General features: G+C 34.8%; 1 protein-coding gene across 1 annotated transcript; it reads left to right on the forward strand.

Annotated features, from left to right (window-relative positions):
- Nucleotides 1–9,189: 9,189 nt before the first annotated feature.
- Nucleotides 9,190–13,842, forward strand: LOC110788489 (protein NRT1/ PTR FAMILY 3.1). Its single transcript, XM_021993136.2, has 4 exons — nucleotides 9,190–9,377; nucleotides 9,541–9,758; nucleotides 10,921–11,462; nucleotides 12,821–13,842. Exons 1-4 carry the CDS (start codon nucleotides 9,281–9,283, stop codon nucleotides 13,707–13,709), a joined length of 1,746 nt encoding a protein of 581 aa, XP_021848828.1. The 5' UTR covers nucleotides 9,190–9,280; the 3' UTR covers nucleotides 13,710–13,842.
- Nucleotides 13,843–14,128: the final 286 nt, after the last annotated feature.

Raw genomic sequence — 14,128 nt, forward strand, 5'->3', positions numbered from 1 at the left:
TCATCACATTATATGAACCCTAAATTATGCTAATTGACAATGTGGCAATTAATTTGGATTCCTGGATTTATGGTTTTTCCGCATGAATTATATTGTTTATATTGTTCATAACCTAACAAAAAACGCGTACACCAGAAACCAATCTTGGCCATCAAGGAAGTATCCAAACAATTTCACCAGATTAGGATGATGTAGTTGGCCAATATAGTTTAACTCTGACTGCATCAAATAAGCTCACGTGCTATAAGGAATTGAACAGACCAGCTAGGAAGAGTCAATGACAAATGAATGAATATAGAAAGGTAGCAAAACATTACCAACCAATACTCCTTATCACCCTGGAAACCTTCAGGTTTAAGGTTCTTGAAAGAAACAACCATTCAAGTTTCATGTGTTGAAGGAGAGAGAGTCTGCTCATCAATCCACCCCTTGAAAACTAAATCAGAACCATCATCGTCGTTCTTTCACCAATTGAAAAGGAAGAGCTTCCATCATACATGTCTACCAAAAAATCAAGCTAGATTCATTTACATGATCCATATATCACAATTACCATAAAAGGCCGCTCGGATATGCTTCGATTAAGCTTAATAAATAACTTGATGAAAGAAAGCAACAAGTATTTTGCAACATATGCCAACATGAATTAGACGGTTCTTTATTTTATATATGTTGTGGCTAATCCTTATAAAGAACATGACTGATACTAAAAACAATGATCCATTTCCAAGTAAAAGGGCAAAAGGCTAGCATCAACGATCGATTCGTTTACCCTGTTGATTTATACGATGAATATTAGATGATCAAGACCCACATATACTAGAAACATAACCCAAAAAGGCATTTTCCTAACAAATTAAACCCACAACCATCATCATTCTTCAATCTATCATGTTATCAAAATCTCAAATCCAGAACAATCTAACTTATACTCCCTCCGTATTTATTTAAGAGATACACTTGGTCGGGCACGAGTATTAAGAAAAAGAATTGAATAAAATAAAGTAAAAATAAAGTAATAAAACAAGTGGGGTTGGGTAGATATTTTAATAAGTAAAACAAGTGGGGACCATGTCATTTTATGGGATGGGGTGTAGATAGATTATTTAATTAGATGGTGGGGTTGATAAGTTACTAAAAATGGCAAGTGTATCTCTTAAATAAATACGGCCGGAAAAGGCAAGTGTATCCCTTAAATAAATACAGAGGGAGTACTTCGTAATTAAAAAAACATCAAGATTTAATATAAAAAAAACTGCAAAAAGCTAATTGAAACAAATCTTTGAGTATAGGGAAATCACCAGCAAGTGAATCCAGGATGCAAATTTCCAAAACTACAAACTAGTAAACACAAATCAATCCACAAGAAAACTATTAAACCTACTTAGTTGCTTATATTACTTGCCTCTTAGTTTCGTCTCAACTCTCAAGTAATCTCGGGCTTGCTCCGTCGACCACCACTGCGGGCTATCGTTAGTCACTCACGCCGTTTATGTGGAGTGGTTCCGAGTGTTTCTTTGCCGCCGATATGTAAAGCCCTAACTTCCAAATCCCCAAATTTTCTGATTTGTAAACCCTAATTTTTTGAGAAGCAGAGAAGAGAGAAAAACGCAGACTTAAGAAGAAGGGGGACCAGCGAGGTAGATCGAAGAAGAAGGGGCAAGGTCTGCGGTGTTTTCGGTAGAGTTGAGGGAAGATCGAAGAAGAAGGGCCAGGTCTGCGGTGCTGAAGTTGTCTATGCACTACTACATTTCTAATCAAATGCGACGGTTTAGAAAAACCTAATGCGACACCTCACATAGAACCGTTGCATTAGATAGAGCTAATGCAACGGTTTCCTCCATAACACACCTGAAAGTTGGGCTAATGTAACGGTAGTGATAAACCGTCGCATTAGATTATCTAATGCAACGCCTTGTTAGGCTAATGTAACGGTAACATAAAATATCTGTACACGCGAGACTTTTTACTTTTTCCCCTCCCATTATTTCCCATACTTTCAAGCCCAAAATTATTTTCCCCCAAATTTTCAAGCCCTAACTGCTCGAATTGTTACCCGAAAAAAAAATTGACAACAGAAATTAAAAACACAAGAGAGGAGAGAGACTGAGAGAAATTCATGATGTTCGCATCAATTCGCAAATCGCAAACACCAATTCGCAATTCGTAGTTCTAGGGTTTAGAGGGTTTGTAATTCGCAAGTGGAGGGATTAGAGGGTCTGCAATTCATTGTTCGAGGGTTTAGAGGTTCGCAACACCACCACGAAGAAGGTTTAGAGGTTCACAACACCACCACGAAGGAGGTTCGCAACACCACCACGAAGAAGGTTTGCAACACCACCACGAAGAAGGAAGAGGACGGCGAATGAAGGAGACGGGCACAGATACATAAACTCTCACAAGGTTTGCTATTTCGATTAAATTTCTGGCCCAATTTCTTGAATTACGTTTAAGGTTTTCCTATTTAGGATTTTGATGATTTTCAATGATGGGTTTAACATGTCATCTCTTTACAATTTCAATGGGTTTACTTTATTTCAAAGATGAATTTGATTTTTGCATGCCTTTGTGCTTAAACGTTCTCTGATTTTGTATATTGTTTTTCCTGAGCATTTTGTTTTTTTACTCAAAGAGCTTAGTTATACTGGAAAACTGCTACCCTTATAGGAAGAGTGATAAAACGTAATTTGAGATGGTTTTATGAGTTGCAGAATGGCTTTTGAAGTGTTTTGTGTTTGGTAGGTGTTGCAGTTAGTACGTGAGAGGGAGTTGTAGTTGTGTTAGATATTAGCAAGTTTTTAATATATCAGAGTTGAAAACATAAGCAGCTTCCGGCACGTAAGTGTTTCTTCTGCAAAATTCACTTCATAATTTTTGTGTACCCCTAAATGCGTAATTTCTCTATCCCAGAGGTCGGAACTTTAGGTGGATTAGCTATTGGTGTGAAGCCTATTGGGTTGTATAATCTGGTTTTAGAACAATGAATTATACAAATTAGTAAGTTGTTATTCTTATCTATATGTGAAGTAAAAAAATCATCAAAGAGTAAGTTTATGCACTTTTTCTTTTTGGTTTTACTAAATTTTGGTCTGCTTTCTTCAGATACTTTTGCAATTAGTATGAAGGATTATGGAGTAGTATTTTATGTGAAGCGTGAAAATTTATGGAGGACTATAAATTAGTTTCCTAATTAACCTTTCACCTAGTACCTTTAATCCCCTCGATCTCTTACAGGGTCCTGTTTTTCCTCTTGCTTAAGGAATTTTTTTTGGCAATAATTAGTTTATGATGTTCAGAAAAGAGTTGTCACAAATAGTAATGGTTTATGATTGTATTTCCTAAAATGTCAATCTTCAATTGATTTGAGTGGTAGCCTGGTAGAGACTAGGGAGGTGATAAAAGAACATAACTAATTCCATCTTAGAGATTTATGTTTATGATCTGGTTGAATGTCAATAAACTTGAGATAGTCTTGGTAATATGATGAGAGACTGTTTGTAAATCAGGCACTAGTAAACTACATCTTCTCCTGCAACTTTGACAGAAATGCCTATAACTATTCAAACTGATATGGCAAAATCGCAACACTATGAACTCCCTACTTCCTTTTTCAAGCTTGTTCTAGGAAAATATCTCAAGTACAAGTAAAAACATTGGTGTGTTCTTTTTTACAATGTAGCATGCTAATAGAACTACGAAAACGTGCATTTTTGAACTGCTGATTATCGGTAATTAACTTTTTTGTTCTGCACTCATTCGTTCTGCCTCTAGGTTGCAGTTGCTTTTATTTTTCTCACAAGCAGCAAAATCTAGATGGTGCAGAGAAAAAAATGTTAGATTTATATTGTGAGAGGTCAGGAATACAAGATGGTAATACCTCTCTTGATGTTGGATGTGGATGGGGGTCACTCTCCTTGTACATTGCACATAAATATGGTAATTGTAGGGGTTACAAGAATTTGCAGTTCAGTAACGCAGAAAGCACATATTGAGGATCGGTGCAGGTGTGCCCTTCATTTATCTTCATCGTACACAACGAGGATCGGTGTAGAAAAACAAATGGTTAACATCTCTAAATTGAAAATATTAACTTGATTGTAATTTGTAAGAAGAAGAGAGCATATTTATGACTAAGACAATAGGTTTCTAAGGCGTGTCTATTGTTGTTTTCCAGGCATCTTCAATCTGGGTCATGAAGTTTCTGTATCTACAGACTACATGTACTGCACCCAAAAATGGTAAGACTTCGTTAATGCAAAAATTTAAGGTCAATAAAGCTCCTAAACTTGACTTATGTAGAAGAAAATCAATAAGCTTTCTTGTTCTATCCAATAAGGGCATTGATCTCCTTGCTGAACTACAAGTCTAACAAGTCATTGAGACAGTCTAAGGGTGTGATTCCTAGAAAACAGACCCATTTAGATCCTACAGTTCTTAGAGAGGCCTATAACAGGTGCTGAAAAATCTGTGCTCCGAATTCTACAAGCTATTATCTGGGTATTTTACCTGTCTTGTTCCATTCTACTTGTGATTCTTAGTACTCGGCTCCAGACATGTAACTTAGTTCATGCCTTTTTGTTTTGAATCTTGGTACATGAAATTTAGGAAGAAAGCAATATGGTCTATATATGGTGCAGTCTCCCACTCTCCCTAAATCTAATTCCTTTCAACTAAAGCTACCCTGGTCTAGCAACACAATGTTTTAGGAAGTCCGTTAGTTTCTTTGTGCCTCTAGGAAGCAGTAGCCATCTAGGTGGTTTTTTGTTGTGATTTGCTTTCTGCTAGTATTTCAGTTGGATGACTTCTTGTTGTTTTTTTTGGGCGTGTTCTTTTTGTTTTGCTGCTGCTGCTTTAGTTTGAGTGCCTGGTATTGAAATTACTAGAAATTTTTATACATATTCTAACTTATTTTTACTTTCTAATTTCTTTCATATCTCGTTTTGACATATAGGACTATAGGTACATGAAAGAATGTGGATGGAGAATTTGAAAATGAATGTAGAAAGAACGAATGCTAAAGGTGTTGGGCTCTTAGCTAAGAAAATACTACAAGAAAAAACTCATGGTTCGGGTTTTCCAAATGGAAATCACAATAACCAGGTGGAAGAACGAAATGATGACTCGAGTATGATGGAGGCGGTAATGAGGATGAAAATACTAGCAACATGGTAATTAAAAATTTCACTTGTCACAAAAAAGGTAAAAAAATTGAAACTACTATTTATTTGCTGAAGTCTTAGATTCTGTTGTCTATGCTGCTATTTATATGCTGCTATCTATGCTGGTTTTCATGAGACTCACCTGTAACATATTCTGGAAAAAGTTATGCTCACTACAACTCTGGAAAAAACATTAATGAAAATTTTAGAGTTTTGGCACTTGGCAAAATGAGTCGTATGACATGTAAACAGTTCTTGTTCCATAAATGCCTGGTGCAATGCATTCATTTTTTAGCTTTCATAGGTTTCTTCTTGGAGAACGGTTGTATTACTTTGCGTTTTTCCTGCTAATTTAAGCCTTCTCCAAACCATTTTGGAGTTTTCGTTTCTTAAGATGGTTACAGAAATATAGCAGAAGTGTTACTTTTACTTGTATTAATATGTTTTGCTTACTTGGTTACCCTTCTCTTCTCTGCATCTTATCTCTCTGTTTTTGGCATTGCTTCAATTATTAATGTTTTTCTATGTCCTAATGTATTTAAGTTTTACTGTTAGTGTTCAATCTGAATATTACCTTTTACATTGGCTTGAAAGTTATCATGATCCTGGTTTTGGCTATTTCAACTAGGGACAGTTAGTTTGGTTTTTTATGACAGTGAAAAAGGAAATGCAGTATCTTTTCTGTGCTTAGAATGACCTTGCCGTCTTGTTCTTTAGGTCTACTCACTCCTTTTTTCTATTGTTAGGCAATACTTCTTCGATTTGGATTGCCTACAGTCTGAAGCCAATTGTCATTCAAAACTGCAGTTTCTAAAATGATCATGTATCCAAAAGTTAGAGTTTTCAATTTGCTTAAATTCACCAAGTTGCTCACTGACATTTTTTTTGTTCCGATCTATTTTTTTCCTTCATATTTAGAAAGTCATATGCTTGGTAGTGTTTCAGCTAGTGAAAGCGATTCCAAATGATGCATCTAGTCGCCGCATGTTAGTGAGCAAAACGGGCAGTCCGGGGGGACAAGTAGGACAATTAACCAGGTAATATATTTGTTTTGGCATTATATTATGTTGCATTTTTAATACAAAATCTGATTTTTGTCTCCCTTCATATTAAGTTTAGGGTCTGAAATTTCATGCTTTATTTGAATAAATATGAAGTTTATTAAATTATTCAATTTATCGTGTTTTAGCTAGTGCACCATCTCTAACTTGTGCCCATTCGTGATTTAAACTTGCAGGAGCATGGTGAGCTAAATGGAGAAGAAATGTAGATCTAGCAATGAGACGGTGGAGGCTCTTGTTTGTTTTTGAGTCATTTTGTGATTTCTAGTAATGTACGTTGAATTTGTTTATGTGGATTTTAATTTTATGCATTTTGTCATTAAAAACAATAAATTAATTAGTAAACGATTATTTTGTAATGCATGTGTCCTATGAGCACTAATATTGTAATATTACTCTTTAAGTCAATGAAAATCTTTTATTATTGACATCCTTTCTTAATTTAGAATAATAATTTTAATTATTATTATTTATTATTATGAATAAATGAACCCGTCGCATTAGGTGCTCAACAGATCGATTTATTTTGACAATAAATTACCGTTGCATTAGGCTAAAACGTGTTGCATTATTTCTTTAAGCCATTGTAGATATCCGTCGCATTAGCTAAAATAGCAGTCGCATTAGCTAAAATAACTGTCGCATTAGCTTAAAAGTCCGTCGCATTAGCTAAAGAACTAATGCGACACCCATCTAAGGACCGTCGCATTAGATGTTTATCTAATGCGACGGTATTAATTTTACCGTTGCATTAGGTCACTGATCGTCGCATTAGGCCTAATGCAACGCCACCGGATGTAAGGGTCATTTTTCGTCGCATTAGGTCTAATGCGACGGATTTTGATGCCTAATGCAACGTTTTTAGGCGTTGCATCTGATAAGAAATGTAGTAGTGATGGTGGAAAAAATTCTAAGTAAAACGCGAGTCATTATTCTTAGAAGCGAACAACGTTTTGAGAGCAGGCCTGTTGGAGAGAACACAGAGATGTACGCTGCAATAGGTTACAAGTTATTGCAGCGAACAAAAAAGCCCCCTAAAAAAACACTTATTGTAGGGAACATTTAAAATGTACGTTGTAAAAACCCTTTAAAGGGTTTGACCCGCATTGACTGACTACTTGTTGAAGCGAATTCAGACATGTACACTGCAACAAGGGGGCTGCCATAGGGGTTTTTTCTACTAGTGAGACCTCATTATCTATTTCAGATTAGAAAAAATAAGTTCTGATCAAACCAGATCGATCAGAAAAAAAAGTTCATATCAGATTATATTAGATTATTTCAAATAAATTAGATTAGATTAGTTCAGATCAAATCAGATTATGTTTCAGATTATTATTATTATAATAATAATAATAATATGTTGTTGTTGTTGTTGTTGTTATTATTATTATTATTATTATTATTATATAACATAACCGATCTGTCCAGATCATGTCCATAGCAGAACTGATCTGTCTAACTGGGATGTCCAGATCACGTCCAGGTCAGAACCCAATATTCATATCAAAACCTATATTTCTAGATCATGTATAGATAAGATCCGATCTGTCCAGATCATGTCCATATCAGAACCTATATTTCCAGATCATGTCCAATTCTGAACCGATCTGTCCATATCATGTCCGGATTAAAAATGATCTGTTCACATCATGTACAGCTCAGAATTGATCTTTCCATTATGTCCAAATAAGAACCTAACGACTGTCCAGATCATGTCCATATCAGAATTGATCTGTCCGGATCGTAGGTACCATGTCTAGATTAGAACCGATCTTTTCAGATCAGATCCGACCTGTCCTGATCAAAACCGATATGTCTACCAATTTGTCCTGATCATTTTCAAACTAGAACCCATATGTTCAAATCAAAATCGATATGTCCAAATCGTATCTGATCCTTATAAGAATCTGACTAGATCGTGTCTAGATCAGAACTCATATGTCCAGAACAAAATCAATCTCTCCATATGGTAACCGATCTGTCAAGCCTCGAGATTAATTTTCAAATCATAACTCATATGACCAAATCAAAGAGATCATGTCCACATTAAAATCGATCTGTCCATATCATAACCGTTAATTCCAGATCAAAACTCATATGTCCAAATAAAAATCGACCTATCTAGATAGAACTGATTTGTCCAGATCATGAATAAATTAGAATTGATCTATCTAGATCATGTCCATATTAGAATCATCGGTCCAGATCAGAACCGATCTGCGTAGATCATACATGTACATATCATAACCCATATCTTCAGATGAAAATCGATCTGTTCTGATCATTTCCGGATCAGAACCCATATATTCAGATCAAAACAGATCTTCTAGATCAGAACTCATATGTCCAGATTAGAACCGATCTATGCAGATCATAAACGATATATGATGAATATGTCCAGATAAAAGTCGATCTATCTAATATAAGGAATAGTTAAATCACAAGCGCGCAAAGTCAAATTAATAAATAATGTTTAATTTGTATGACAATATTATAAATTAATTTGAATAACATATATTTTACATGTAAATCGTTTAATATTAATAATTGTAGATTTTTATTTAAATCTTAATTCTGAAAAATCAAATCAGTTCAGATCAGATAAGAAAAAATATCTTTAGAATAGAAAAATAAGTTTAGACCATATAAGGAGTAATAAGGTGAACTAAACAGGGCCATAACTTCGATGTCAATTCACACTCCACTTTATCAATTAAAGGACTTCAAGGAATTTAGGCACAATTAATGATAATAGGTATATTTGTTAAAAAAGAAGTAATAAATTAGAAACCTAATTAAATAACAGTAAGGAACAGCCTTATGAGCTAAAGAACATTTAGGTTGATTACTATACTAAAATTGAATGATTGGTGCATATCACTATCGTACTCATTACTCTCTGATTGTAAAAATTGACTACCAATTGTATCTAACTATGATGCATTATTATTAGGTAGACTTTTCAAATAAAAAAAAGATTCCTCAAACAGCCTAGTTATAAATTAGAGGCCGGCCATGCTTTAAGAACATATATATGCTACGTACGTAAAGAGTGAAATGGAAAATAATATGGATCATCATCAGCAAACTAGACGAAGCACCAAGTCTCAACATAGGCCTAAGGGTGGCCTTATCACAATGCCCTTCATCTTTGGTACCAATTTTAATTTATACCTAACCTGCTTCTTAGTTCTTACATAAACGATTTAAGGCGCCCTAGCTAAGGGTATACCTTCTATAGGGACGGAGGTAGTACTAATTATTCTTGTTTAATTAAATGATTATGATTATGATTGTTGTTTGAATTAAATTTGCAGCAAATGAAGTGTGTGAGAAGTTGGCAGTGGTAGGATTTCAGACGAATATGATAAGCTATTTAACTGAACAGCTTCATATGCCATTAACCAAAGCTGCAAACACTCTTACTAACTTTGGAGGCACCGGAAGCTTGACGCCATTACTTGGTGCCTTTATTGCCGACTCCTTTGCCGGAAAATTTTGGACTATAACCATTGCTTCCATCATCTACCAATTAGTACGTTAACCGGCCATCTTCTCTCTTTCTATATATCAACTTTTCCTTCATTATTATATATGGAATTATGGATCATGCAGTAGAGTTCGTTGCCCTTAATAAAATCATTTACCAACTAATAATTATTTAAAGGAAATTTCACATCAACAACTCTATCCATAGAAATCTTATCTTCTGGTTATTCAGAATGGCCTTAAGTTTTGGTAGGACTTCCTTATGCATAATCCAAAACGACCAATGGGTTTGTGTTTGTACGTACCTCTTTTCTTTTTGGAATGTGTCCTTTTAAACTCCCTTTTTTATAAAATACATTTTGAGACGAATCTAACAAGATATCTCATGATAATTTTTTATGGATATAATAGTGAGAATTTATAGTCAAAGTTTTGATCTTTTGACACATTTTTCAAAGCGTAAAAAACTTTATGAAACGGAGGTAGTACAAAAAACAAGAGAAGTATTCCTGCAATGTTTATGTCTAGTATTTGGAACATCACCATCAAGTGCACTCAATACACCAATTTTTATCAAGTGAAATAACACATGGGATATAAGGCCCATAACCACTCACCTAATCATGTTATATAAACCATTAATCATGTTAAACATGAGATCTTACTTTTTTTTATAAGGTGTACGTATTGCAACATAAAATTTTTATAAGATAGTTACTTACAACATTGTTTTTATAAGATAGTTTTCTAAAAATTCAATTTTATAAGGTACCTTTTGACAAATTTATCATTAAACACTACAAGAAATTATATTATTAACGATGGGAAATACCGTCGCGAAAGGCCAATAGTCGTTGATTAACGACGGGATTTCCTGTCGCGAACCCGTCATAAAAGAGGGTTGTGGTTAATAGAAAATCCCGTCGTAAAAAGACATTTGCGACGATTGTTCCCGTCTTTGTTTGGTTATTAGCCCCGTCGCAAAAGACTTTTGCGACGGGATTTTTGACCCGTCGTAATTAGGTTGTCGTTAAAGATACAAAATCTTGTAGTGAAATAATCCCTTTAAATCCTTTGATTTTTTTTATTTTAATAAGAGTCCGAACTAATCTAATTCCATGGGTTGTTGTTTTAATAATTTATATACTAATCAGTACGGAGTATAGATGTATGTAACTCCATGTGTTGTTGTTACATAAAATGTTTAGGGCATGATAAGCTTGACAACATCAGCAATAGTACCAAAGTTAAGGCCACCTCCTGGGGAAGAAGCAAGTGGAGGACAACTTGCAATTTTGTACGTATCCATCTATCTAGCAGCATTAGGTTCGGGTGGGATCCGACCCTGTGTAGTGGCATTCGGGGCGGAACAGTTTGACGAGTCGGATCCAAAGCAGAAGAATAGCACATGGAAGTATTTCAATTGGTACTATTTTTCCATGGGAGTATCAATGTTAGTGGCTGTCACGGTTTTGGTTTATATCCAAGAAAATATAGGGTGGGGAGTAGGCCTTGGCATACCAACTTGTTTAATGGTCCTCTCTATTACTAGTTTTATTTTTGGATACCGCCTTTACCGACATTTGGATCCATCTGGGAGCCCGTTTACCCGGCTTGTTCAAGTATGTGTAGCTGCCTACAAGAAGAGGAAATTGGATATGGTAAATGACCCTTGGTTGCTCTATGAGAATGAGGTGCTTGATGCCCCTATTTCTTTTGCTGGCAACCTCATTCACACCAAACATATCAAGTCAGTCTCTCTCTATCGTCCTCTTTTTTAGTTTTTATTTTATTTTTTATTTTTTATTTTTTATTTTTGTATGTTCACATGTGTGTGTTTTAAATCCCTAAAATTTATAAAAGAAAGCTCCTAAGTTTTTTATAACAGTAAAGAAAAAAAATAAGGAAAATAAATTCTGCAAATATAAGCCGAGACAGCCAGCTAATTATCTATGAAGTATGGTTAAGATTGACTGTCTGTGTATAATAGGCCCGATATTCTCATTTGCACCAATGAAAGAAAAAAAAACTAATTAAATATATTATTTTGAAATCTAGCTTTGCATTGCATGACATAGTTACAATATATTTTCCAAAAGTTTTGATCATATAACTAGGTGTACCTTGCAAAGTGCAACCAAGATTTTATGTTTTTTTTTGTGTGTTGATTTCCTCCGTTGAAAACCTTAATTAAGTGGAGTAAGTAAATAAGAAGAAAAATTATTAATAATTATAATAAAAAAAGAAACTTACATGTACCTTAGAATTGAAAGTACTCCGATTGTGCCTAGAAAATTACCCACTTAACTTTCCATGACAACAATATTGTTTGAATTGTATTGATTCTAGTTGTAAGCAAACGCTGAAAATCCTAGCTAAAAATTAAAACATGATTGCAAGTTGATCAGTGGCCTTTTCTTGAGTAAGATACAAACAGAATTGAATACGATGTAATTGTAATACCAAGGTGAGGTCTACATAAACCTGAATTATTTTATTTTTATTTTTAAAAGTCTTGTTGCTTAGCATGATACCTCAAAATTTCCTATAAGAATTGTCAAAAAACAGCAAAAAACTTTAGGTCAAATATGGTCCCATAGGAATTGTAACTGAAAATTGCCATATGGTGTGAGTGTGACTTTGATAAATTCCACTAAGCCAAGTCGAGCCCAATATCGAAGTAGAGTATGACCATATATATATAAATATAAGTTTGACTTTGTTTAACTACATTGGAATATCCCTAGAATCGGTCAAGCCTTTTAATGCAACGCTACAACACAAGGATTTTCTATTTTACGGGAAACTGTTATTCTACACTAGTTAAGATTATTTGTTTTGGGCCTATTTTCTAGTTTTTTGCATTTGTCTAAAGAGTAATATATAAACTCTAGGTCATAATCTAGTTGTGATATGTAATATGTATTCCTCAAGATCAATAAAACTTTTATCTCCCCTACCTGTGGACGTAACTAACAAATTGCCAGTGAACTACGTTAAATCTCTATGCTCTTAATTTATTTACGTTATTTATAATATTTTATGGTTCCGCTATAACAAACTAAGCATTAATTTATAATTAGATTGAAAATGATTTGAATTGTGTAGATTTCTTGACAAGGCAGCTATAGTAACGGAAGAAGACAACCCAAAGGCACCAAATCTGTGGAGGCTAAACACAGTTCATAGAGTAGAAGAACTGAAATCGATAATTCGAATGGGACCGATATGGGGTGCTGGGATAATTCTAATCACAGCTTATGCACAACAAAGCACATTTTCCCTCCAACAAGCTAAAACTATGGACAGACATATAAGTAAATCCTTTGAAATACCAGCAGGTTCAATGTCTTTCTTTACCATTTCATCCATGCTAACAACAGTCGCTATCTATGATCGTCTTCTTATCCCAATAGCCCGTAGATTTACAGGCCTTGATCGCGGTATATCTTTCTTACACCGTATGGGAATAGGGTTTGTTATCTCCATATTGGCTACTTTTGTTGCTGGTTTTGTTGAACAAAAACGAAAACATGTAGCAATTGTTCATGGTTTAGTTGATGATCCCCACGCCATCATTCCTATTTCGTTTCTTTGGCTTGTTCCTCAATACGGCCTTCATGGTATGGCTGAGGCATTTATGTCGATTGGTCACCTAGAGTTCTTCTATGATCAAGCACCAGAAAGCATGAAGAGCACTGCAATGGCTTTGTTTTGGACAGCGATTTCTCTTGGGAATTACTTGAGCACCTTAATGGTTACAATGGTGCACAAGTATACAGCCGCCAAAGACGGGTCCAATTGGTTGCCGGATAATAACCTCAACAAGGGGAAATTGGACTACTTCTATTGGTTGATCACTTTCATGCAAGTCTTGAATTTCATCTACTATTTCATTTGTGCCAAGTATTACACTTTTAAGCCTGTTGAGCTGCAAATGAAGGATACTGATAATCAAAACAAGAATCACTTTGAACTTGTCACTACTCCCCTCTAAGTAGATCTATGTACGTACTATATTGTTCTTACTAATGTTAAAGAATAAGATATATCCTCACATAATTATACTGTAATTTCAGTTGCATGTGTAACTTCAGATGTTTGGAGCTACTTAATTTCTGATGTTTTCACTTTTAGAGTATTTGGTTTGCTGTAAAATGTTTTCTTGAAAAATAATAAAATGTTGGCTTTGGCAAGTGATGTAAAACAGTTTTCTAATGATGGAAAACGGGTGGAAAATATTTTCCATTCGAAAGGAAAACCACTTTCCAACCTTGAGGTTCGGTCGGACCTAAATACAATCAGGAACTTTTCTAAATTTTGGGTTTGGTCGAACTCAATACGGGTTCGGTCAACCCAATTACTCTATTTTTCCTCTGTTTCTTGACAGCAATTTTGGGCGACTTTTGGTCTTGT

This window comes from Spinacia oleracea, chromosome 3 (genome assembly GCF_020520425.1).
Source record: "Spinacia oleracea cultivar Varoflay chromosome 3, BTI_SOV_V1, whole genome shotgun sequence".
Taxonomy (NCBI): Eukaryota; Viridiplantae; Streptophyta; class Magnoliopsida; order Caryophyllales; family Amaranthaceae; genus Spinacia; species Spinacia oleracea.

What these genes read in the sequence shown, in the direction of transcription:
- LOC110788489 (XM_021993136.2), top strand. Translation starts at nt 9,281, where the DNA reads ATGGAAAATAATATGGATCATCATCAGCAAACTAGACGAAGCACCAAG. An exon ending in CACAATGCCCTTCATCTTTG is followed by an intron (nt 9,378 to 9,540) that starts GTACCAATTTTA and finishes TTAAATTTGCAG; the next exon opens with CAAATGAAGTGTGTGAGAAG. An exon ending in CTTCCATCATCTACCAATTA is followed by an intron (nt 9,759 to 10,920) that starts GTACGTTAACCG and finishes TAAAATGTTTAG; the next exon opens with GGCATGATAAGCTTGACAAC.